General features: G+C 45.6%; 1 protein-coding gene and 1 long non-coding RNA gene across 3 annotated transcripts in view; one reads left to right on the forward strand and one right to left on the reverse strand.

Annotated features, from left to right (window-relative positions):
• The window catches only part of LOC309347073, a 147,306-nt gene extending 144,603 nt beyond the window's left edge, over positions 1 to 2,703 (forward strand). Inside the window, exon 2 of the long non-coding RNA XR_014158819.1 lies at positions 1,901 to 2,703. This is a non-coding gene — a long non-coding RNA (uncharacterized lncRNA). The remainder of the gene's footprint in view (positions 1 to 1,900) is intronic.
• A 1,863-nt stretch (positions 2,704 to 4,566) lies between these two features.
• Positions 4,567 to 25,085, reverse strand: LOC309346815 (uncharacterized protein). Of its 2 annotated transcripts, none has more exons than XM_081871033.1 (13): positions 24,854 to 25,085; positions 23,988 to 24,125; positions 22,154 to 22,340; positions 20,036 to 20,283; positions 13,690 to 13,864; positions 12,253 to 12,353; positions 11,194 to 11,265; positions 10,428 to 10,556; positions 9,377 to 9,499; positions 8,218 to 8,382; positions 6,637 to 6,804; positions 5,745 to 5,905; positions 4,567 to 5,174 (listed from the first exon to the last, which is right to left on the reverse strand). In XM_081871033.1, the coding sequence occupies exons 1-13, from the start codon at positions 24,918 to 24,920 to the stop codon at positions 5,109 to 5,111; spliced, it is 1,800 nt and encodes a 599-aa protein (XP_081727159.1). In that variant the 5' UTR covers positions 24,921 to 25,085; the 3' UTR covers positions 4,567 to 5,108. The 2 variants fall into 2 exon arrangements, with proteins under 2 accessions (XP_081727159.1, XP_081727158.1); XM_081871032.1 differs by having other exon boundaries at positions 11,179 to 11,265; positions 24,854 to 25,084.
• Between the last annotated feature and the right edge of the window lie 1,005 nt (positions 25,086 to 26,090).

The raw sequence follows: 26,090 nt of genomic DNA on the forward strand, positions 1-26,090 counted from the left end.
GTTGTTGATGACACCAAGATTGCAGGTTTGATCCTGATAAGGGACAGCTACATATTCCTGCACTGCAGAGAGCTGTACTAGATGAACTTGGTTCCTCATAAGGCTTGGTTACCAGATTATTGATTCCCTTGATTGCCATCCTCTACCCTCCAGCTTGGGTGCCTAGAATTGGACACAGTACTCTTATAAACCCTCCAGATGTTGTTATAGATTCCAATTCCCATCAGCCCCAACCAACATGGCTAAGTGGCAGGGACAATGCAAGCTGTAGCCTAGCAATACCTAGAAGGCCAGAGGTTCCCTATTCTATCCCAGGTACACATAATCGGTACCTCTGGAAATTTCCTCCTGATTCTGACCAGGATTTTCGACATTGACTTTCCTTGTTTCACATGCTTCTGCTATTGTATGTTTCTGTTTTCTTGTCTTTGCTAAGAACAGTTTGCAATTCACCCATCCTGTTGCAGCATCCAGGTAGAATTTTAGAGCCCCCTTTTGTGACACTGTGTGATTTTGTTTGTTTGTTTGTTTAAAAGCCCCTTGCAGGGCAAGGGGAAACACTTTGATTTGGGTTTGGGTTTCTTGATTTTTCAATAGGCTTCTTCTGGACTTCCATCCCTTAAAGAGAGGACTCTTTCAGAGGACTGCCCACTGTAAAGCAGGACACATACACCAGCTGCCCCTGCCACTGAACTAGCACAGCCAAAATGCTACAGATCTGTCACTCATTACGCAGCAAAAAAATCCTTCTCCTTTTCTCTCTCACCCACTTTGCATCACTACTCAGTGACTATCTCTAGGGAGCACCCAGATTTGCACCTTGTTAAAGATCCTGTCTGAAAACTGTGCATGTGTTTTTGTCCTGCAGGGGCTGAGACTTTGGGAACAGCCAAGATGAAATAGTGCTTGTGAAGTAGCAGCGAGTTAAAGCACTTTATGTTGTTCTTTTCCCCACTCTCTCACATCTTCAGTGGTCACAAAAATGCTTTCCCAGAGCAGTATTACTATATATAATTACTCTGTGTGTGAGTGAGTGTGTGTGTGCATCTGCATGCTTATGTTACTAGCAAATTTCAAAATGTTGGGCACACGTCATGAGCAGCTTGAGCAAAAATCCAGAAGCTCTGGAAGCATCCTGGAGTCAGCAGCAGGGATGGGAGAGTACATTTGTTTAGTATGCATGCAAAGGTGAGCCTTCATTCGCACTTTCTCGAAAAATACGAGGACTGAAGCACAGCACAGTAATGTGTACAAGCATGCATGTAAAGTGTACTTGTACCTAGAGGTATACAAGGTTCACAGTTTGCAGGAGAAAGGCCTATCATATTTTGTCGATTCATAGCCATACTGGAGAGCGGAGACCCACAGGATGCACAGACAGAGTGCATGTTGTTGACCTACCTGGGCTTCAGCTAGAGTTAGGCCTATATACACCTGCCACAACCACAGCTTACTCTGGTAGATTCAAAACCATGAAAAGGGAAAGAAAGGTGTTGGCACTCTAGATAACTGTAGGGAACTCTGGAGTGGCATCTCTCTTTCCCTCCCCCTCTCTTTCTTTTCCTGCCTTCCCCCCTGTCCCATGTTGAGAAAGAACATATGAGGAAGGAAGCCAGCACTTACAGGCTTCCACACAGTCTGAAAACCCAGGTTGTCCACAGTGACGGGCTTGTGCCTGTTAGGACAGGAAAGCAGGTGGCTCTGGAGCCAATAACAGGCAGAACCAACTACAGTGGTACCTTGGGTTACATACGCTTCGGTTACAGACTCTGCTAACCCAGAAATATTACCTCAGGTTAAGAACCTTGCTTCAGGTTGAGAACAGAAATTGTGCTCTGGTGGCGCAGCAGCAGCAGGAGGCCCCATTAGCTAAAGTGGTGCTTCAGGTTAACAGTTTCAGGTTAAGAACGGACCTCCGAAACGAATTAAATACTTAACCCGAGGTACCACTGTAACTACTTTTGTCCTCCTCCTCTTTCTCTGTGCCGAGTTCTACAACGGCAGAGCTAGGATTGAGAAGGCAGGTAAGCTTGGAGAAATCAAGGCTGAAGTTGGTGAGACAGTGCCCTAATGGACAGGTGTGTGTGGCCCAGCTCCCTATGCCCATAGACATCTATGATGCCTCATTATTATTATTTTGACTTGATTTTCTCTGCTGTAACAAGTGGTGCTAAACGAGAGTCCCTTCTGGAATAACTGGGGGCAAAGTTAGATATCCACTGGCTAATGCTCAGAGGTCCACACTCAGTGTATGGACAACAAGGTATGGGCTCCCATGCGGCATTGTGCATGAGTCCAAACCAGTACCATGACCCCATTGCCCCTTCTATGGGTGGGGATTCCTTCTCTTTCATGCACAGGTCTTTCATGCAGTTGTATTTCCCAGATGAAGCAGGGCAAAGAACAATCCATCTACATTGGTTTGTTCTGGAAATGGCCAGTAAACTTTCTGATGTCTGATATGGCAACCTCTGCATCTCGTCCTCCTGGTGGCTGCCTGACCCCTCTCAGGTGTGCGTGCCCGAGCTTTTTGGGATTCACCTTAACATGGGCTTAAGAAACACAAGTGGAGTTTAAACTTTGTCATGAATTGTGAGGTTTCGTTTCGTTTTTATTGTAATGATATCTTTGAGGGGGAGGAGCGGGGAAATGTGTTATTTTTATAGCTTTCTTGGGGTAACACAATAAATGGATTTCAAACGTTGTTTGACTCAAAAGGGAGAGATGCATCGCTGTTGCACACACATGCATAAACACGACCCTTCCTTTCATGCTCCTAGTGTGGGGCAAGTGAATTGTTTTAAGCCAAAGGGTTGCATTCACCGGCCACATGCCAGTGGGGGGGGGGGTGCCTTTTCACAGAAGGCTAGTTTCTACAAACATTTTCTCTCCTCCATCCTGGCAAGCAAGAAGCATTCTCAAGAGTGCAAGGGCACATTCCAGCCAGGCAAAAACACTTGGGTGCAAACCAGAGGGGGGAGGGAGTGTGGCTGGGTAGGAGGGTGCCCTGGGGAGAGTCCTGGGTGCCAGATAAAGAGGCATGGAGAGTCTCCTTCAGTCTCTAGCCCAAAGGGGAGTGACAAAGCATAGGAACCTTTTAAGCACAGCTTAGGCACACTACTGTGAATCACATCATGCTTCCCTCTTTTTTCACTTTAGAAAAGCTGTCTGGTTTCTGAATTCGATGGCAGCAGCATTAGTGCTGGGGGCAAGAATGCTTGATCCTTCCCACTCATTATAGGTAGAAGAACAGATGGTGCAGGAGAAGCGTTGCAGGTGCCTGGTCTTTTCATGGACTTGCTAACATTTCTGCTGCAGGAATTGCTGTTGATCTGCAGGCACATTCCGTGATGTGACCCATCCCATCGGCAGCTTGAAATGATACAGCCTCTGACACAGGCTGCTGAATCAGGAGTGGCCCTACCAATAGGCAGGGTGAGATAGCACCTCAGTGGACACAGCACTAGGGGAGTTGCTGGAGCTGTGAGAGCCACATAGAATCGTAGAGTTGGAAGAGTCCCCGAGGGTCATCCAGTCCCACCCCCTGTGGTGCAGGCATTTTTTGCCCAGCACGGGACTCGAACCCACAACCTTGAGATTAAGAGTTTCATGCTCAACCGACTGAGCTATCCCCTGCCCTTTACCCTCTAAACTAGTCTGCTCCCCTCACATGCTTTGAAGAATGCTATCCCAGCTAAACGGCTAAACAACAACAACAACATCCCATCAACACTGCAGGAGTAAGATCTATTACCAGTCCAGTTGAGTGCTGTATTGCCATAATAAGAAGTACCCTGCAGGATCAGGCCAAAGGCCCTTCTAGTCTAGTTTCCTGTTCTCTCAGCACCCAGCCAAAGATGCCTTTGGGAGGCTCACAAGCCGGGACCTAAAAACCTCTGATATTGCAGGGTAAACATGGACAATCTGGCTAGTAGCTGCCAATTGCCTTATCCCCCTTCAAAGCCATCAAAGATGGGTTATGCAGCATAGGACTAATCCCTGCTGGACCATGCCAGAGGCTCTTCTCGTCCAGCATTCTGCAGCCAAATGGATGCCAACGGGAAGTCTGCAGGCAGGACTCTCCCCACTTGCCACCTTCTTCAACTGGTTTTCCGTCAAGGATAGCCTTCAGGATCTGCCTATGACCCGGAAGCTGTCTGCGAACAAACGCCGGCTCCCTTGGCCAATAAAGCGAGATGAGCGCCACAACCCCAGAGTCGGTCACAACTGGACCTAATGGTCAGGGGCCCCTTTACCTTTTTTTAAAGTTAGTTGCCACCATTAATTCTAGTGGGAGCAAATTCCATAGTTTAAAGACATGCTGTGCTCTTTCATCTGTCCTGAATTTTCCTCCATTTCATGCAGCAAAATGTCTTCTAGGAGAAGAAGGTAGGTCGTTTATGATGGATGCATGAAACCTATGCCACCCTGAACACCCCTGGAAGTAGAAGTCCTTTCTGTTTCACAGAGTAATAATGATGCTGCAGAAGCCTTTCAAAACTGAGAGTAGAATAATAATAATAATAATAATAATAATAATAATAATAATAATAATTTGATCCAGTATAAAAGCTGGGGGAACTTTAATCATATTCATCATTGACCAGTCTCTGCCCTTTGTTGCCTGGGACCAGAAACTCCTCCCATCATCTGCTTTACTGTGGTCTGGGTTCCTCAAATGACCACAGTGCACAGGCCCTTCTGCAAACACGACATCTGTGTTCATTTCCAAAGACTCTTGTGCACCCATGCAAAATCCATTAACTGTGGACATAGTTGTGCATGATATTTCACAGGATGCTTCATTCCAGAGAAGATACTCAACTCCAGGTGTTTCTCAGTGCAATTAATACGGTTCCAAAATTTTCTTCCCAAACCGTTCTTTGCTAAAGTTGTCCATTGGTACAATTCTTTTCCTTTCCTCCCTCCCCCCCCCCAGCTTTTGGGCACCTGAGAATGGTTCTGTCTGCACTGGCCCCAATTCTCACTAAGCAGTGGCTGGATTGTCCTTCACAACACCATGAAATTTGGCCCACAAACTGAGAGAAGCCATACTTGGCCGGTTGCTGGTATTCTTCCCACTGCCGCATTGACCAATGTTTGGGTACTCATTGAATCAGTTTCCCTGTTATTATAGATTCAGATGGTTTGGGCAGGTATTTGCAGTAAGCCTCCTGCATGCAATAAATAAATAAAAATGAGAGAGACAGAGAGAGAGAGAGAGAGAGAGAGAGAGAGAGAGAGAGAGAGAGAGAGAGAGATGAGACAGAAGAGTGTGTCAATATCCAGACTGTCAACATATTGAAAGATTGTGCTGGGGCAGGCACAGTCTGCAGGTTGGAGATGCTGAATTTCCTGTGCATTGCTCAAACCTCACCACTGCAATTTTCAGAACAGAAAGCACAGGACATGCTTGCCTTTTAAAAACAGCAACAAGAGCAACAACAACCATGTGGGACAGAATGCTTTTGGAAAGTAGTTTGCTAGTGGCGAAATCCCTTAGCCCTTTCCCTTTGGCCTGCTATCTGAATTAAAACCCTTCCTCCAAAACTGCTACTTTTCCTGGGAGGGGACATGCTAAAACAATTAAATCCCCCTCCACTGGTGCAATGATCCTGATGTGGGTACTCCCCTCCCGGAATCTGAGTCAAGGATGGCCAAGGGTGATGCGAGGTTCCCCAGCCCTGTCTGAAAACGTTCTCTTGTCCTTTGTAGCCATGATTTCAAAAACCTGCTTCTCTCACCGGAAATCCGCAAGAGCCTTCCTCATACCCATGCCCACTGCAGTTATTCCCTCCCTGCTGTGGGGCAGGGTTGTTGCACTGTCGAGATCGGCTCACGACTCCTAGTCCGCAGGTGACGGGGCAGGGAGTCCAGGATGCCCAGGGAGACCACATTCCGTCAACTGAGGCAGAGAGAAAGCAAAGGGTTCAGTTTGGGCTTCCCACCAGCCGGGTCAGTCCATGATATTCCGCTGCCTCCAGACGGTCAGTATTTTCTATGAAATATTCAAGTGCATACTTCAGGATTGCACAATTAAAGGGAGGCAGGTGAAAGAATCATGCTGAAGAAGCAAGACTTTTGCAGTTAGGAAAGTGATGGGGAAGTGCATTGAAAAGTGTGGAAGGAACAAGTGATTCATGGGATGGTCACTGTGAGAACAGCATGTTGGACTGGTGGGGCTCATCCAGCAGTGCTCTCCTTATGTTCTTGTCTTGGGGAAAGGGAATGTGAGAATGTAAGATGAGCCCTGCTGAATCAAACCAAAGACCTGTCCAGCAGCCTGTTCTTGGATGCTTTCAGACAGGGCCGGCCCTAGTATTAGGCAGAAAGAGGCAGCGGCAGCCTCAGGTGGCAGACACAGGGATGGACGAGGGAGTGGAAGTGAAGTGCCCTTTATGTTTGTCTGCTGCCTTCAGATGTAAGAGAGGACCCTGTCCTGTTGCTGGTGTGTTGACGTAAGAGTCACCTGCCAGTCCAACCCATCGCCCTCGCCTTTTGGGAAGAGCTTCACAGCTGGGGAACTCCCTCAAGGTTTCTAAGGATTCAGCATTCAAGCCCAAAGGGTGCCTTATGCTTCTCCCAGCAAGGTCCCCTTCATGATCGCCCAATCCCTCTGCAAGATGATGGCTGCACCTGGACACTGGCTGTCATTGCACATTGCAAGCTCCTCCTTCTCCCCTTCACAAGGCAGGCCCCCTCCGGAAGGAGCAGGGCTGTCGCAGATTCGAATCCTTTTCTTGACCCCAGAACACTTCTCCGAACACATGGACCAGGGTGACCACTCTGACCAATGGCCGTTGTCTAAAAGAAAGAAAGGAGAAAATTGTTTACCAATTCTCGACATCAGTTTTGGACAAGCAGGTTCCTCCTCCTCCTTCTTCTTCTGTGGACATGACTGGTGTTGCACAATGGCCAGTGGCTAAGTGCATGTGTTTTGAGTGCTAGGATCTTCCCAGTTCTACTCTTTGCTATTTCCTCGGGTTTTTCTCCACCCTGGCTTTATTTATTCACAGCATTTATTCCATACCTTTTAGCAAAAAGGGGGAAAGAGAGAGTGTGTCTAAGAGAAGCTTAGCAGCTCTAAGATTTGCAATCTAAAAATACTTGACACACAAGGAAATAGGAATGGGAGGGTGGGAGGAGAATGGTTCCACTTCCTCTGGACTTGAGTTGAACAATAGGGAAGAGGGGATAAAAAGTGGTCAAGTGACAAAGGACATAAGAGGTGCTGTGAGATCAGCGAGAGATGTGTGATCCTCTGACAAAGGGGAAGCAGGGGAGAGGAGAGGGAGAGGCATCTCAGAATAGGTACAGGGCAGAATTCTGTTTTTGTTTGCATTTAAATGAGAAACTGCCTAATTCACCCTTCCTAAATCAATATGCAGAATAACGGCATAGATGCAATATGAAGAACAACTGCCTTTCAGAATTTGCACTCCTCTGCATTTTGTGGTGCAGTTCTCCAACAAAACAATATACACTTAAATGCATTTGTTAGGGGAAAGTGCAAACAGAAATGTGTGTATGAGCATACATTTGCACTGAAACAATGACACATTTTCATGGGGATTTATTTTTTTTTAAAAAAAAGATAGAGAAAAGAAATGCAAAGTGCTTGGGAAAGTAGAGAACTGAGTGTCAAGATTGGAAAAATGAGAAACTGAGGGAAACCAGAACTGGCGGATTCATCCATCCCTACTTGCAAGAACAAACCAGGATTCTTTGGAAGAAACCATGGGCCTCTCCAGACTGGTGTTTTATTGCAAGCATGCTCTGGAACCTGTTTTTGACACAAGAAGAGTGGTGCCACATTAGAGGTGGAATTATTCTGCTTTATTAATTGTTCTGGGATGCTTCCCCAAGGCTTCCACATGATTGCTGTCCAGAGGGGCTGCAGAACAGCAAAAGTGGAACAAATATAAACCAGAAGATTTCCGGCATAGAAATTTGTGAGATTGCTCAGGAGGAGGTTATGGAATATGCACTAACTGGAAATGAAAGTGTCACCCCCACCTACCCACCCAATGCTTACAAGCACAAAGGGCACTGAAATCTGGACTTGCATATGACCACCCTCTTAGTGGTGTGAGCACAACTGGAGGTTGTCTGGTGGGCTCCCATGAAGTTATAAAAGAAACGTGCTTTTGCAGTGGAGATGTGCCTTCTGCAAGGGAGGTCTGCCTGCCCCAGCTTAAGAAGTGAAGGCCAGCTTACATGGGCAGGGTTGCGTCTTAGGACAGAGCTTGAGATCAGAGGAAGGGCCCACACATCGCATGCCGCTCTCTGGGTGAGTGCACTGCCGGATGCGCATCTGGTTCTGGAGGCCGCAGGTGGCGGAACAGACGGACCACGGAGACCATGGGGACCAGTTGCTTTTTGCTGTAACAGCAGGAGAGAGAGGTGAACACCGGCAAAAAGACACACATGCACACCATGTGGGAGGATGTGGAACCCAAATCTCAAATGCACGATTGGCAGGCAGTCACAAACAGGGGCAATGGCACCGTGGAGTTTCAGAACCAGTACAGAGGGGACTCTATGATGTCATACCCCCAAACCTGGTCACAGGAAAAAGACAATGGGTTAATCCCTGCCTCTTTTGTTGGGTCACACACTCATTTTTTCCCTGCCTGCGATGGGGGAGGACGTTTCTTTGCTCTCCTTCAGGTAGCAATCTCCATTTTGAACTATGGATATCTGTAACGTTTAAGGATTATTGCCTGCCTGATTGTCATCCCTGTAACATATTGGATCCTGATAAGACTTTTGATGTGAGTTAAATTTGTCTTTTTCTTGTTTACTAAACAGTCTGAGAGTGATTTCTTTGTTCAGAGGGAAACAAAGCAAAACAAAAATGGGAAAAGGCAATCCAAGTCTGCCGAAAGCATCCTTGGATATAATAATTGTTCTAAAAGGTTATTCAACCTTGTCATAATAGCTTATAGAGATAAGATGTGCATGGATGGTGGTTTTTAACTCTGCTGAAATACATATTTGCATTCTCACACAAGTGAGTAAGTGGAGGTATAATTACTAATTAAACTATCCTCTCCTGCTCCTTTATAACCATCCAACACACACTTCTCCCATAAATAATCAACGTGTTTCCAGAACAATATCATATGACTAGGAAAGGGTAACAAAGATGGTCAAGGGACAGGACATTTCCCTGCCCAGGAAGACTTTTCACTTTAGGGATAAAGCCCACAATTATAGGAAGACATGAAAGTCTTAATAATGTGGTGTAGAGAAAGCGGGACGGCAGGAGGTAGTTTCATTTTCTCTCATAGTAGTTTGGAGCCATTCTACAAATCTGATTGGTTATAGAGCGTAGGGATGGAGGGGGGAATTCAATTCAGTCTGTGCAACTTACCTTCGCAGTGAACACCGTCACCAGTAAATCCACTTTGGCAAACGCAGAAGTAGGATCCCAGGGTGTTCAGGCACGTCGCGTCCTGGTTGCAGGCATGGGAATCCCTGGTGCATTCATCTATGTCTAAAAGGTGGGGGTGAGAGAGAAGCTGCACAATGTCTCAGACCTGTTTTTTCCCTTGTCTGCTGGGGCTGCCAGGGATTGAGCCTGGAACTTCTGAATGCAAAGTCAGGTCTACTACACCTGAGCTACAGGCCACCCATTACGGACCAGAAATGGGGGGCCTGTAAGTGGTGAGCTGATAACACCCTAGATATTTTTGGAACCCTCCCACAATGCCCATGAGCTCCAGCTGGCACAGCCAAGGTTCAGAGATAATCTGTTAGCCGGACTGGGTTACTGCAATCCACACTGCATGGGACTGCCCTTGAAGACGTGTATACTTCAATGGCTCCAAAATGCCGTGGTCAGGTTACTGGGGCTCCATTTGGGACTCACATAGCCACAATGTTTGTCAGTTCCAGGCCCAATTTTAGCTGCTTACTCGAGTGCTTAAAGCCCTAAGGCCCCAAGCATCTGAAAGACTGCCTGCCTTCCTACAGGCCCCCATTGGGTGCTAGGATTGGCAAAGGGTAATTGGTAATTCCACCACCCTCAGAAGCAAAGGCGGTGGCAGCCCAGGAGAGGGCCTTCTCTGTGGCAGCCCCCAGGTAGTCGAACTCCTCTCCACAGGTATGTGTCTGGCACCTTCACTGTGCAGTTTACATTGTATGCTAAAGCTGCACCTCTTTACCTTAGCCTTGGGCACTCAAGTTGTATATCCCTGGGACCCACCCTGTTATTATTGTGATTGCATTTTATATATATATATATATATATATATATATATATATATATCACAAACCTGTTTTTAATGTTGTATTTTAAATTGAGCTAGGACCTTGGGGTGAACAGTCAGTGATGGACTCTGCAGCAATACCCAGAGGCGACACAGTTTCCCCAGCCCAGCCCAACTATTCTTCACAACCAGAGACGCTGACGTTCCCTCTACCTATGCAGCTGAGCACACCGTCTCCTTCCAAGCCTTTTGGACAGCGACAAAAATATGATCCGTATGTGTTGATGCAGGTTGCTTCAGCCAGGCAATGCACGGGCATCTCCTTTTTGCACTCATCTATGTCTTTGCAGAAAAGAAGAAAATGAGACTATATAGGAGCATGCTCTACATACATTGTGCACATCAAGCCCAGCATTGTCTACACTGACTGGCAGCAGCTCTCCAGCCCTTCCCCTGCCACCTGAATCCTTTTAAATGGAGCTGGATAATAGCTGCCCTTCCTTTAAAAATAAAGCAAGGTCCCAGTCCTCATGGTTCTGAATACAGTGGTGATTTAAACAGGGATTTAAGAAGCTGCCTTTCACTCAATATTGTCTTCACTGACTGGCAGCAGCACTGCAGGGTTTCCAACAAGGTTCCACCCCAGCCCTGCCTGGGACCTTCTGCATGCAGGGCATGTGTGCTACCACTGAGCTTTAGGTATTCTAAACACAGGTTTTGCCAACCTTTTTGCAGCCTATGGACACAATAGGAATTTTAAGGTACTGTTGTGGGGGCACACACACAAAATGGATGCTGTAGGGTGTGTGGCACCACACAAAATGGCTCTGTTTGTGTGTATGTCACAATAATTCATGCATCAACGCTATATGTGGGAAATAAATGGTTGTTTATAGCAGCATTATGATCATTATGTACTATGCTAAAATAAAGACTAGAAGAAACAAAGCTCACAATTATTTACCAACACAGTGTATACCATTTCCCTCAAATCCTGGATTGCATTTGCAGTTTTCTTCATCCCGGCCTCCACTGCAGGTTTTGCTGATATCTGATAGGAAACACGTGAATAGCAGAAACTTGAACGCAGACACAAAATACCACAACAGGGTCTTCAGATTCAAAAGAGTACCAAGCACGGCCTTACTGACACAGTATTTAGGAATATAGAGGCTGTATATTTATGATTCCAAAATGTTTCAATGATCACATTTCCACTGTATCATTGCTTCATCTTGTTTTTCTTATGCTTCTGTTTTATATTTTATTAGCAGGGAGCCTTGCCCAGATATTTTTATAAATAAAAAAGGATGTGTTTTTTTAATAAAAAAATGGCTACAATTTGTGAGTTTGGACGCGTCACACAAAAAATTGGGTGAAGCCAGTCCAAAGTCATGTTTTGGCCCACCATCTTGATTCAAAATGGCACCTGGAATTCAAACAGTAATGAAGTTTGCCAGCCCCACCTCAAGAACCCTTGTGCCAAGTCTGGTGACGATACCTCGAGAGCTGTCCAAACGTATAGAGAACAAACGAACAAACAGGCAGGCAGACAGACAAACAAACTACTTTCCAAAATATCTAGCAGATGAAGTGAATGGATTGAGAAAGGACATTGGGCTGTATTTTAAACTCTGAAATTGTTGTTGCAGGTACTGTTTGGCCACACCATCATAAGCTGCTCTGAGCATACTTTGGTGCAGAATAGTTAATACTTATAATATTAGAGTCAAAGAATTGTAGAGTTGGAAGGGACCCTGAGGATCATCTAGTCCAACCCCCTTCAATGCAGGAATATGCAGCTGTCCCATACGGGGATCAAACCTGCCACCTTGGCATTACCAGCACTGCGCTCTAACCAACTGAGCTATTCAGGCATTGTTTGTTCATTTGTGTAGCCAACGCTATTGCAGAGCGAAACCTGGGATGGTTGGGCATAAACTGACAATCAAGAAAAGAATTGTTGTGTATCGCTTTAACAACCATTAACCACAACAGGATTTTTTAAAAAAGAGGGAAGGAGGGTGAGATTCCATACCCCTATTTATTAAGAAGAGTCTCTGAGCGTTTAACACCCTTCCAGGGACATCAGGGCTAAAATCGTAGACAAGTGCTCGGAAATAGCCAAAGTCAGTGTCCCTAAGAGACGAGGAAAGGGATAACAATGGTGAGATATGCTTCATGAAATCTTGAAACCCAAAGAGCAAAAATATGTAGAAATGCTCAGTTCTAGACACTCTCTTGCACACACATTCTCTCTCTCCCACATGTGCACACTCTAATCTAGTTAAAACTTTATAAAATTATGTATGGCATGGAGAAAGTAGACTAAGGAATGCTTCTTCCCTCCTCCTGTAAGACTAGAACTCATGGACCTCCAGTGAAGTTGAATGCTGGAATATTTGGGACAGATTTTTTAAAAGTACTTTTTCATGCAGTGCATGAGCTGTGAATCTTGATCCCACAGGAGAGACAGCGATGGCCACCGACTTTAAAGGAGGATTAGAGAAATTCATGGAGGATATCGGAGACTGCTAGCCATGATGGCTATGCACCGCCTCCCCTGACAAAGGCAGGTTGTTTCTGAATACCAGTTGCAAGAAGGCATAGGAGGGGAGAGTGCTGCTGAGCACGGGTCATGCATTTGGGCTTCCCATTGGGTTATCTGGGTGTCCACAGGGATGCTGGACTAGGTGAGCCATTGGGCCTGATCCAGGAGGCTCTTGTTATGTTCTTATGATACACAACACCCTTCCTTCCCAGAATGTAGGGGCTACTGCGTTAGAAGATCAGGTCCTTACATGTGCAGAACAAAGATCAGTTCCGTGAGCAAAGGCTTGTGAATGCTTGTGAATCCCACTTGCTGGAAACCACAGGAAGGGAAGAGCACTCTCACACTCGGACCCTGCATCTGGTTGGCCACTGTGAGAACAGGATGCTAGGCCAGACGGGCTGTTCGTCTGATCCAGCAGGCCTTTCTTATGTTCTTGTGTCAGGAGCAGCTGGAACCTGTTCTCCCCAGTGAAGAACCTTTGAATTGCAAGGTGTCAGCCTTCTCAGTGAGGATATTGCTGGACTACAACTTCCACCTTCCCTGCTGGCTATGCTGGATGGTGCTGATAGAAACCGGAATTTGACAACATCTGGAGAGCCACACGTTTCCCCACCCCTGACGCATACAATTTATTACGAAGATTATTATAAATATATATACTTCTTGATAACCAAAGAGGCCTCCTTAAAAGCCTAGGATGCAAAAATTAAAATATAAACATTCAGCATTACAATGCACCAAGAAGCAATCCCACCCCCACCCCCCTTTACATTAAACTGTGGGTTTTTTTCATAGTTCCCAAAAGATTCTCATGGCAGACACCGTCAAAATAAATAAGCCCTCCCCCTAAAGTGGGAAGTTGGAGGACACCTTTCTGTTTATAGGCTGAGCCTGAAAGCACCCGGATGATGGCAAGCGTACATTAATCCTCTGATCTCAAGCTCATCCAGGCCGTTGGCCAACACCACTGCATGGCTGTCCAGCAGCGTCATGGGGCGGGGCTCCTTGATCCACCGGACAAAGCTGGACGGAGGAAGCCGGAGGTATTTCGGCAACTGGATGGCAACGTTGTCCCCTTCCAAGAACTCTCCGACCTCTAAAAATAGAAGCAGAAGAAGAAAACAGAGAGACCTCTTGATGCACTGGGTCGTGAGCTGCCATGTCAAGAGTGTTGACTTGTGGCTATGGGGCAGAGGAAGGAAACCTGCAAAGCTTTAGATCAGGGTTCCCCAAGCTTGGGTCTCCAGCTGTTTTGGGACTACAACTCCCATCTTCCCTAACCAGCAGGACCAATCATCAGGGGTGATGGGGATTGTAGTCCAAAAAGAGCCAGACACCCAGGTTAGGGGAACCCTGCTCTAGATGAAGTTGGGCTAAAGTTCCCATCACCACCCCTGGCTGTCGGCTATGCTAGCTGGGGCTGATGGGAGCTGGAGTCTCACGACATCTGGAGGAGCACCATATCGGCTACTCCTGGCTTAAGGAGCAGGTACACCTCCTCAGTGAATAGGCTAGTGCAACGCCGTATTTATTGCTTTTGCTGAAATTAACCCCCCGCAGCTACAACTCCCATCATCATCCCAGACCATTTGGTCATGCCGGGCGGCACTGATGGGAGTTGGGAGTCCGACAACATCTGGCTCCCCCCCTCTGCTGCAGGAGCTGGTAGGGCTGAAGGCAGAGAGATGGATCCAGGAGGTGGATCCACAGCCAATGACAGATGGAGCCAGAGCTAATGGCAGACTAATGGGAAAGCCAAACAATTCCAGTTTTGTCCCTGTCATCCTCCCTGCTTCGTTTTGCAAGGACTAAGGAAGAGGAAACTGCCACACTCTAGACCAGCTTTAAATAGGAAGGCAGGTGGTTGGGAGAGTGCCCCATTTGCACTGAGAACATCTCCTTCCACCCGCTGTCCTGTTACATTCTGAGCTCCTACAGCTACTTGCCTCGTGTTTACAGTGCTCTCAAAGACCACTTAAAAATAACAACATCCAACAAAAAAGGGCTGAACTGCTCAGTCTGCTTTAATTTCCATAACTTGTGCAGCATTTACATGAATTTGGGGTTTTCATCGCTCACCCAACAGTCCAACTTTTGGCAAAATTCAGTCAAAATGACTATCGTTCCTTCTAACAGTGAATCTGGCTGCTAATTTGGAATGAAATGAAGCTGGTCAGAAACAAGGTTGTGGTTTCTACATACTCAGTGTGTGTACGGGAAGGGGACCTCCTTTGGTATGTAGAAATATAGAAGTTTGTGTGTGTGTAAGTGTGTGTGTGTGTTTTCATTTTTGAAACAAAAGAAGTGCCATGGTCAGGTCACTTCCTGGTGCAACTGGACTTCTCCGCGACCCTTCCCCTCTGCAGGGAGGTGGGACCAATTCGGATAGTCCGCCCCCGCCACTTAATGGATCCAAATGGTTTCCAGAGAGTGGTAGGGGATGCTTTATCCCATGTTGATGGCCTTTCAGCTGATTCCCTGGTGGCCCGCTGGAATGCAGGGCTATCGACTGTCTGGCTCCGAAGCGCCCTCTCTGATTGCATGGAGCCGGACAGCCCCGTGGTTTTCTTCGGAGCTGAGGGCAATGAAACAAGCGCTGAGATGGCTAGAGCGTCGGTGGCAGAAAACTCACTCCGAATCTGACCGGACACAGGTTAGAGCTCAACGTCGAGCCTACCAAGTGGCGATAGCGACGGCGAAGAAGACTTTCTTCACCGCCTCTATTGCATCTGCAGAAAATAGTAGCAGGAGATTTTTTCAGGTGGTTCGCAATTTAACGGAATCACCTTTACCACCGGGGCCTTGTAAAGACCCCAAGATCTCCTGCAACGTTTTTGCAAAGTTTTTTGCAGATAAAATCACTCATATTCGGAAGGAGCTAGATACCACTGTGGGAGCAGGGCTGGGGCGGGAGAGTGCTAGAGCTCTGTCTGGTCAAGTTGCATGGAATCAATTTCAATCCATTACCCCCAAGGATGTGGACAGGCTGCTTGGGCGCGTGAAACCAACCACCTGTCTCCTTGATCCTTGCCCATCCTGGCTAATAAAAGCAAGCCGGGAAGGGCTGGGCGATGGGCTCTGCGGGGTGGTGAATGCTTCCCTCTGTGAGGGAACATTCCCAGATCCGCTGAAAGAGGCGGTCATTAAACCGCTTCTTAAAAAAACATCTTTAGACCCGGCCAGTATGGCCAACTATCGCCCAGTCTCAAATCTTCCATTCTTGGGCAAAGTGATTCAGCGCGTGGTTGCTGAACAACTCCAGGCACGCCTGGAGGATGTGGACCGTTTGGATCCCTTCCAATTCGGGATTCAGGCCTCATCATGGGACTGAAACTGCCTTGGTCGCGCTGGTTGATGATCTCCGGCAAGCTAGGGACAAAGGTGAGAGTTGTTTCCTAGTTCTGCTGGATCTCTCAGTGGCCTTTGATACAATCGACCATAACATCCTTCTGGACCGTCTAGAGGGGCTGGGAGCTGGGGGCACTGTCATACAGTGGTTCCGCTCCTTCCTCCTGGGCCATGTTCAGAAGGTGGTAGTGGGGGATGAGTGTTCAGACCCCTGGGCCCTCACTTGTGGGGTGCCTCAGGGCTCCGTCCTCTCCCCCATGTTTTTTAACATCTATATGAAGCCGCTGGGAGAGATCATCAGGGGGTTTGGACTGGGTGTCCATCAATATGCAGATGATACCCAGCTCTACCTAACCAGTGAAGGTGGTGAAGGTCCTGTGTGAGTGCCTGGAGGCGGTTGGAGGGTGGATGGCAGCTAATGGATTGAAGTTGAATCCTGACAAGACAGAAGTACTGTTTTTGGGGGACAGGGGGCGGGCTGGTGTGGAGGACTCCCTGGTCCTGAGTGGGGTAACTGTGCCACTGAAGGACCAAGTGCGCAGCCTGGGAGTCATTTTGGACTCACAGCTGTCCGTGGAGGTGCAGGTCAATTCTGTATCCAGGTCAGCTGTCTACCAACTCCACCTGGTACGCAGGCTGAGACCCTACCTGCCCGCGGACTGTCTCGCCAGAGTGGTGCACGCTCTAGTTATCTCCCGCTTGGACTACTGCAATGCGCTCTACGTGGGGCTACCTTTGAAGGTGACTCGGAAACTACAACTAATCCAGAATGCGGCAGCTAGACTGGTGACTGGGGGCGGCCGCCGAGACCACATAACACCGGTCTTGAAAGACCTACATTGGCTCCCAGTACGTTTCCGAGCACAATTCAAAGTGCTGGTGTTGACCTTTAAAGCCCTAAATGGCCTCAGCCCAGTATACCTGAAGGAGCGTCTCTACCCCCATCGTTCTGCCCAGACGCTGAGGTCCAGCGCCGAGGGCCTTCTGGCGGTTCCCTCATTGCGAGAAGCCAAGTTACAGGGAACCAGGCAGAGGGCCTTCTTGGTAGTGGCGCCCGCCCTGTAGAACGCCCTCCCATCAGATGTCAAAGCGATAAATAACTACCTGACATTCAGAAGACTTCTTTTTTAAAAAAAAATAATATTTATTACTTTTAAACCTTACAAAAAAGAAGAAAAAGAAAAGAAAAAAAGAAGAAGCAAAAGAAAGAAAAAACAATACAATACAATATATAAACAGTACACAACGCAACATTAACACATTAGACTAAACAAAACAAAGCAAAAACAATTTAAAAACATACATCATTCCATTTCAATGCCTTATCTTTCATTCCCTTGTTTCATCGACCTCCTCTCACCTCCCTTTTTGTATTCCACTTCTATTAATTGTTTCAGCAATTCCTTTCCATCTTTCTATATTTTCTGTCATATAATTATCTTAACTTATTTTAACCTTATTTTCCATTAGTACTATAATACTTATTTATGCTTAACTCCTTATAACATTTCTACTAAAGCCATATAATTTCATTCCAACATTTTTCTGACACTCATTAATTTTACAGTATTTCTATAAATAAACTTTAAACTTTTTCCAATCTTCTTCCACCATCTCTTCTCCCTGGTCTCGGATTCTGCCAGTCATTTCTGTCAATTCCATATAGTCCATCAACCTGGTGATCTTCTGTCCGAGGCTCTTAACTCTTTTCCAGGTCCCTTCTGCAGGTCTTCTTCATATTTATACATGCACTTTACTTTGTCTTCTGCTGATCTTGTTCTTAATTTCCTTCCTTTGATGCTGAAGAGTAGATCTCGGGGAAGCTCCGACCTAGCAATGTTTTTATTCCTTCTCGACAGGTCAGCCAGATCTCCGTAATTAAAACTAAAATCCAAAAGATATTTCAGGACGTGTTTCAAAATCCCTCCAAATCTGAAAGTCCCCACAACTCCAATTTCCTCCTGACCCAGGTCCAGGTCCCAAAGGTCAGTAAATCCCTGCATGAGGTGATCTATCCAACTTTCCTTCTCCAGTCCAAGCAGGGCTCCAATCCTCAAAATCTGACTTTCTCTGAATTCAATCATAGAAGGCAACAACTTATAGTCATCAAATTGCCTCTGTAAGGCTGGGGCTCTCTCCCTCTCCACTTGTATTACTTTAGGTTCAACAACAACAACTTTCTCCCTCGCCTTCTCCACAGTTTGCCATGTCAAAGTAGATTCCTGTATCGATTCCTGAATGGTTTCTGTATAGATGTTCACTTTTTGTCCCAAATTAGTCACTTTTTGTCCCAAGTTATTGATTTTGATAGTCATCAGATCCGTCTTCTTGTGGAGCTGTTCCAATGAATCACTTATCTTACATAATGCAATCACTAAGGCTTCTTCTGTCGACATTCTTAACCTATCCAAGGTCAATCCCTGTTCTCACGGTTTTTTATCTTGCAGCTGGAGATTCCACCAGCTCAACTCTTGTAACAGTTTCAAAGGCTCCCTCTAGAGGGAAACAATTTCTATTTGTATCAATCCTTTTAAGCACAGTTCAAGCAATAAAAATAGTTTCAATTTTCAGTTACTTTTACTCCTTTTTAAACGCAAAGGGAGACAATGGAAACAATGTATTTCTCTTATTTAACTAGCTGTCAAGATACGTTTTATTCACAGTCAATGAACTTTCCCAAAACGTCAGTCTTACTAGCAGCCCGTTTCCAGGTTCAGAGCGGGGGTAATTTAACTTTCTTCACTCTCTCCTGCAGGCTTACGCAATCCCAAATTCCCCCCCCCTTCTCCTGCTTCCAAGGGGGGTTTAATGATTTTAGCCAATGGAAGTTTAATCCTTTACAGAGGACTTTCCAAGACTTTAGCTTGCAAGCTCTTTGCTTCAATCTATTTACAAAAGGGGAAGGGGGACTTCCTGTTTGAAACCTCCCCGTTTCAGTGCCAAATTAAGACGTTTAAAAATCCAATTTTCCGTTCTACTCACGGGTAGTTGTTTAGGATCAAATTGTCCACAGGAAAAAGTCAGCACTCTCCGGCAACAGCAGTGCGGCTTCACTCCGTGAAAGAAGCAGTCAATTCGAAGCACTGTGCCGCTCAGCCCACGTCGCTCCGGATCCCCGAAACCGGGTCTCCCTGTGAGTAGGGGAGGCGCAAAAGGTGCCAGCCGAATCCCACGTTCACAGGCTTCTCCCGCCTGTGATTTTTAGTGGGTCTCCGCCTTCGCCGTGGCGGCTAGACCCTGATTTCCACGGAGCAAATTCCTCCCGATCAGAGGAATTCCGCCATTGTCGGAGGCGCCAACCCAGAAGTCAATTCAGAAGACATCTTAAGGCAGCCCTGTTCAGGGAAGTTTTTAATCTGTGATATTTTAGTGTATTTTTGGTTTCTGTGGAAGCCGCCCAGAGTGGCTGGGGAAACCCAGCCAGATGGGCGGGGTACAAATAGTAAATTATTATTATTATTATTATTATTATTATTATTATTATCTCATTGCATAGAGAGGAACTGACCAGGTTTGAAATTTATGTCTGCTGCTATTTTAAGGCAGGACTGACATGAGGAGTGGGTGCATATTAATGTTATACTATTGTTATACAGTGGTACCTTGGGTTACAAATGCTTTAGGTTACAGACACTTCAGGTTACAGACTCTGCTAACCCAGAAATAGTATCTCGGGTTAAGAACTTTGCTTCAGGATGAGAACAGAAATCGTGCGGCAGCAGCGGGAGGCCCCATTAGATAAAGTGGTACCTCAGGTTAAGAACAGTTTCTGGTTAAGAACAGACCTCCAGAATGAATTAAGTTCTTAACCAGAGGTACCACTGCATAGAGTGAGCATCGGCCTTCCTTCCTTGAGCATATCTGCTGTCTTGAAGTCAAGTTGCAACAAATCTAGGGGAGAATTTAAAAGTTGCCTTACCTATAGGCATGCTATCCAGAGCAAAATAGTATCTCAGATTGGAAGGATTTAACAGCTGGAAGCCTGTCAGGTCATAGGCCTCAACCACGGCCGCCTTGGTGGGTGGTGTGCTTGGTTTCACTTCTGCCCAGAAAAGATTTGGGTAAAAATCATCCTCTTTGATTGAAAGTAGTGTCAGCGCCTGCCCACGATCATGCACAGCCATCCTCAGAGGCCTGTTCTTCCCAAGCGCCAATCTTCTCCGATAGCTGCAAAGCAACATCCATGGGGTAAGTGATGGCTGAGAATGTACCAAATAAGCCATTTAATTTCATCTCCCAAGATACACTCTCAAGCTTTGAAACCATTTCAGCCTTGCCTGCATTCGGTTTCTCAGTGCTTCTCTCTGTCTCTTTCCAATTACATTTCATTAAGTTTCAACATTTTCAACATATACAGTCAAAGCACAATTTAGTCTTTCCCCTTCTTTTTGTCAACTTCTCACCCCTTTCCCCATGGAGTTGTTGTTTCTCCCCTTCTGCTGCACCCCTATCTTCTGTCTATCAAATCACAACATTATAATCTAATAACCTTCTGCTGCTTGTAGCTCAAATCCTGCTTATGAGTTCATCATACTATAATATTTCTTTAAATAGTCTGAAAAAGGCATCCGGTCCTCCATAAAAGACTCATCACTAGATTCTCTTAATTTTGCTGTTAATTTTGCCAGTTCAGCATAGTTCCTTATCCTAACTTATCCGTTCTTCTTTGGCTGGAACTTCTTCTTCCTTCCATTTTTTCACATGTGGAATCCTAGCTGCTGTTGTTACATGCATAGCATTTTGGCGGGGTGGGGTGGGGATTTCTGCCCCTATAATCCTTAACAGAAATTCTTCAGGCTTTTTGGACAAACTCATTTTAAACATTTTTTTCTTATCTCATCATGTATCATTTCCCCAAATACCCTCCTTTTCTTGCGACTCCACCACATATGGAATATCTATATCTATATCTATATCTATATCTATATCTATATCTATATCTATATCTATATCTATATCTATATCTATATCTATATCTATATCTATATCTATATCTATATCTCCATCTACCTGTTTACACTTCCAGCAATTACAGTAGTACATCAGGTTACATACGCTTCAGGTTACAGACTCCGCTAACCCAGAAATAGTACCTTGGGTTAAGAACCTTGCTTCAGGATGAGAACAGAAATCGTGCTCCAGCAGCACGGTGGCAGCAGGAAGCCCCATTAGCTAAAGTGGTGCTTCAGGTTAAGAACAGTTTCAGGTTAAGAACGGACCTCCAGAACGAATTAAGTACTTAACCCAAGGTACCGCTGTATTAGGAGCCTTCTTATACATTTTAGATAATTTATTAGGTGTAAAGTACCATCCAAGCATCATTTTCATATTTTACAGCGCTTCTCAACTCCTTACATGCTCCTTCCTCAGGCTTGAAATCCATCTGGGAACAGGACTTGGGGAAGGAAATTGACAGAGTTTAGCTGGAATAGGATCTGGTCTACAAAACCTACCTCCTCTGTCTCAGCCACTATTATGGGCAAACTGCATGAAACAACCCACAAGACGTTTTTACACTCCGGTCGGATTTGCACATATTCATGGAATGGGCAATAAGCTTTGGGGGCGGAATTACACCTTGGGTGGTCCTGCCCAACAGCCTTTGGGGCTGCAATAATTTCTGAAATAAGTCATTGTTGGTGACATTGTACATGTGGTGCCTGCCTTGTGTTCATTGTCTCGTTTCGAAGGGAGCAACTAATTGGCTGTTTTAAAGCCTCTTGTTATTGTTGGAAGTTTCTGTAATGGCTCAGAACTAGAAAGACATCTCAAATGCCATAGTGGTGGACTTGGGGCTTTCAGATTTTAGCGGCAACTGGAGTGATGCCAAAATCCAGCCCCTCCCTGCCTCTTGCTTTCTAAGTCACTGCTGCGCTGCCCCCGAGTCACCCTCTCAGCTCGGTGCCCATTACGGGCAAACCAGTCGTGTTCCCCGAAATTCACCTCTGGTGAACAGCTGCCTTGAAAAGGACTACAGATAGGGCTACATCTTAAGAGATGCACACCAGATTGTATTTTGCACTCCACGCAAGCATACCTGTAGAACTGTGGGCTTTGGCCGGAGTAGAATTTGTACCACCTCACTTCGTGCTGGTGGCGTCTGCCGAAGATGGAGACCGTGATGTTGAAGGTGACTTTCCTCTCTCTTGCCTTGAGGAGACAGACCTGCTCTCCGAACCCATCGCAAACAGATGCATTGGAAATGGTGATGCGGAACCCAGGGTCTGCATGCAGACAAAGAGTGAGGTCAGTTCAGGTAGGTAGGTAGGTTTTTCAACGAGGTTACAGTATATTAAAGCCAAGGAGAACACTTTGAGCTCTTGCTAAGTGAACGATTAACTGATCGTTGTTTCTCTGGTAGCTAACATGTGAGTGTTGTGACTTTAGATTATGTGAGAGGTATTGGGTTGCAAATCTCCATTCTGAATCAAGTTGCCTTTGAGTCTTTTCTCCCAAACTCAATGGAGTGAGCATGTAAACGAAGTTCTCCTGAAGGGAGAGTAAACAGCCCGGAGGCTGGAATGCAGGGTGTGGAGAGACAGAGACAGAGACCTTTGCTTTTAGGTCTGTTTGGATTATTTCATATTTTATAAAATGTGACTCTTTTTGCTGGACAGCACAATGCATTGTATAGATATTTTGGAGATGTGATTTGATATATCTTTTTTATTTTAAAAGAGTTCTGTCAGTAAAAGTTTGAATAATATTTTTAAGAGTCTGAACAATGATTTATTCCAAAAGGAGTCGGTTCTTATGCTTCCAATAGCTTCAAACTGGTCAATATTAGTCTCTGCAACACTTGCTATTAATAATATAGGCAGCAATTCTCATTCGACAAATTTATCTTTCAGTATCTGTCTTTATCTCTTTCTTCCACAGAAGAACTTTGTGAAGGAAGCGTTTAATCATATCCCTCTTTTACAGATCGGATAAATGGAGTCTGGGAGAGGGAGGGAGAGTGATCAACCAAGACCACACAATGTTACAAAGGTGGGTAATTATTATTCACTTATTTCATTTATGAATCACATCCCAGAAAACATCATGAAGCAATTAAACAATAATTAATCACACACACACACACACATTGAATCCAGGTCTTTCCAGTTCCAAGATACTTGGATACTAGGGATACAAGAGAAATTTGTATTTAATTCTCATTTAATTCGCATTTGATTCACATTTAATTCACACAATATGTGGACCAAAGCACAACCTTCCTTTGAAATTTGCAGTTTTCTGAAACTTGCAGTGCAGTTCCGCAGCCGAGTGCAAAAATACATATACTGGGGCAAAGTGTGCATAAAATGAATGCATGCAGGGGTGCCCAAACTTTTTTCAAAGAGGGCCAGATTTGATGAAGTGAACATGCATGAGGCCTGACCAAAGTTGTTAGCTGTTGGGCCACGGAGGCTGGATTAAATCAACCAGTGGGCTAGATTAGGTCCCCGAAACAGACTTTGGACATGCCTGCATTAGTGAATATGACTTACAAAAATCCATATGGTGAAAAGTTGCTCTGTAAAAAATGTGTGTATTAGGCAAAATTGCATAGAAGCTTGTGTATATTAGGAGAAATCTGCACTAAAATGCTGATTAATTTTCATGAGGACTTAAAAAAAGTATGCAATGAGATGTGGAAATGTGGAGAACCAAATTTAGGATTGGGAAAATGAGAAACAAAAATTGACAGATTCACACATCCGCATCACACACACACACACTGCACTAAAAGCATTTTTAGGGTTCCTTGGGCTATCTGTGTGCATGAGAGGGAATGTTTTAACGTGGTATAGAAGACTGAATTCTAGCCACTGCGGGTCTCTGCTGCCCCCCATAAGAGGCAGATGTGCACACAGGTATTAACTTACCTTGGCAATTGTTTATTCCATCCCCCTTGTAGCCTGGCAGACACCGGCAATAGTAATCAGATGTCAGCTTGTCAAGTTGGCAAATGGCCTTCGGGTGACAGAGAATCCTCCTGGTGACACATTCCTGTTTATGTGGATCTAGAGAGGCCGGGAAGAGATGCATAATTGTTGATCACTGCCACCACCCTCAAAATGGAGGCGCATGGCTTCAGTAGTCAAAAAGGGCACAAATAAATGTTAAATCACCACTTCCTGGGGTGGGACATACTGGGACTTACCCAGTTCAGAGTAAAGTTCATTGAAAGTTGCGGACCCAGAAGGGAATGAGGCCCTTGGGGTGAAAAGCCTCAGCACCCTTGAGTTTGTGTGTGTAGGAGAGACAGAATGAATGCATGGGTGCAGAGGAGAGAGGGGGGTGAATATCCACAAGGGAATATAGCCCTCAGCCCCCAAAATGTTGCTCCTCCTCTTCTAACGGGCACAAATTATCCCTAAATGAAGAGAGGCAACTAACACAAAAGCTGGACATTCCTGCGCTAGCTGATTTGAAGTCTCCTGGCAATTTCATCAGGACGCTGAACACCTGAGATACACACTTTTGGGACCCACCCTTGATCATACGTTTCTTTTAACAGATTTTAATATTTTACCTTTGACATTGCAATAATGCAATCCTGTGACCTTACGGGCAGGCAAGAAATGTTAGTTGTGCTTCCTACATTGATGGTGATTGGCTTAAGTGATCCTTCCAACTCTGAAATTCTTTGGTTCTATGAAATCTAAGAACCATTTTTATTTTTACAAAGGCAGTCACAGAAGGGGTTCTAGGTTTCGTTTGTCCCCCACCCATCATGTAAGGGTCTTACCATGGATCTTGCTTAGGACCTGTGTGGTGATGAGGCAGAGGAGAGAAGCCAGGCGGCTCACTAGCATTTTCAGTTAAACCCCTCCTTTGTGGTTAGCTCGCATCTTGCTGGCTGCGGACAGGATTAGGAGGACGGTGTTGGCGGCATGTCTGTGGGTCTGCAGGCAGGTATTGTTATGTCTCTGGGATCTGCAGGCAGGAGGCACCAGGCCCAGCGTCCAGGAACAGAGAAGGTCCGTTTCATTTCAAATTATCTTGAAGGTTCTGCTTCCGGGATTCCAGGGGGCTTCCGATTGTGGGCCAGAGTTCCTCGTTCCGTCTGCAGAGCGGCAGTTTTCAAGCAATGTTCTAGGAGATCCTGCAGGACAGGCTCCGGTTCCGGTCTGCCTTAATGGAGGCAGCTCCCACGACAGCGGGAGATCGTTAGCGATCCTACAGACGCAGATCGAAATAACTCAAGGAAATCAGATCTGGCCTTGCGTTGCAATAAATCCATGCTTTATTTATTTTAAAATTTCATTTCACAGTTTAATGTTGTTGATATCTTGAACTCCAATTGCGGGCGTGTGTATGTGCACTATAATCTTTTCAGGCCTCGGGGCCTCTTCATTTGGCCCTGGTCTATCGTCTATTCATATAAATTAGCCTATGAAAAGTAAATGCAAATCTGTGCCCTCCCTTTCCTGGCAAATCCCTTTCTTCCTTTTGGGTGATGTGCAAGTGATCCGCTTAGCAGGGCACCCTGTTCACATGGGGCAAAGGGGAGGCCCTAGGCAGGCTTGAGCTGACTGTGGACCCTAAAACAGGTGCAGGAAGACTTCCGGCTAACTGGATCTATTCCAGGGATGGGTAATCTCAGACCCAAGACACAGCACCCCTCCTTCCCCAGGCCTCTCTGTATGGCCCTTGGGACTCTCTCTAGGCCATACCCAGGCACACCAAATTCGCATCTGCCCCCAAATCCCAGGAGAAATTAAAACATCACTCATTTCCTAGGTCCCAGCTGTGCTAAACGTTTAAAGCAGTATATCATTTAAAACAATCACAGTTTCTCCCCCCAAGAATCCAGGGAAATGCAGTTTTTTTAAAAAAGATATTTATTAAAATTTATTAATAATTTTATTATTTAATATAATTTATTTTCAAAGCAACAAAGGAAATGTAGCTTGTTCAGAGGTGGGGGCAGCCATCTACATTAATGCTTGGATGTTGTGAGCCATTTGAATCAAGGTGGCAGA

The sequence above is a fragment of the Podarcis erhardii genome (assembly GCF_964252035.2).
Source record: "Podarcis erhardii genome assembly, chromosome: 7".
NCBI lineage: Eukaryota > Metazoa > Chordata > Lepidosauria > Squamata > Lacertidae > Podarcis > Podarcis erhardii.

Coding starts and splice junctions, on each gene's coding strand:
- LOC309346815 (XM_081871032.1), bottom strand. CDS start 24,920: ATGCTAGTGAGCCGCCTGGCTTCTCTCCTCTGCCTCATCACCACACAG. Junction 24,126..24,853: donor GGTCCTAAGCAAGATCCATG/GTAAGACCCTTA, acceptor CGGCCTCTCTAG/ATCCACATAAACAGGAATGT. Junction 11,266..12,252: donor ACTCTTCTTAATAAATAGGG/GTATGGAATCTC, acceptor GTTTCCTATCAG/ATATCAGCAAAACCTGCAGT.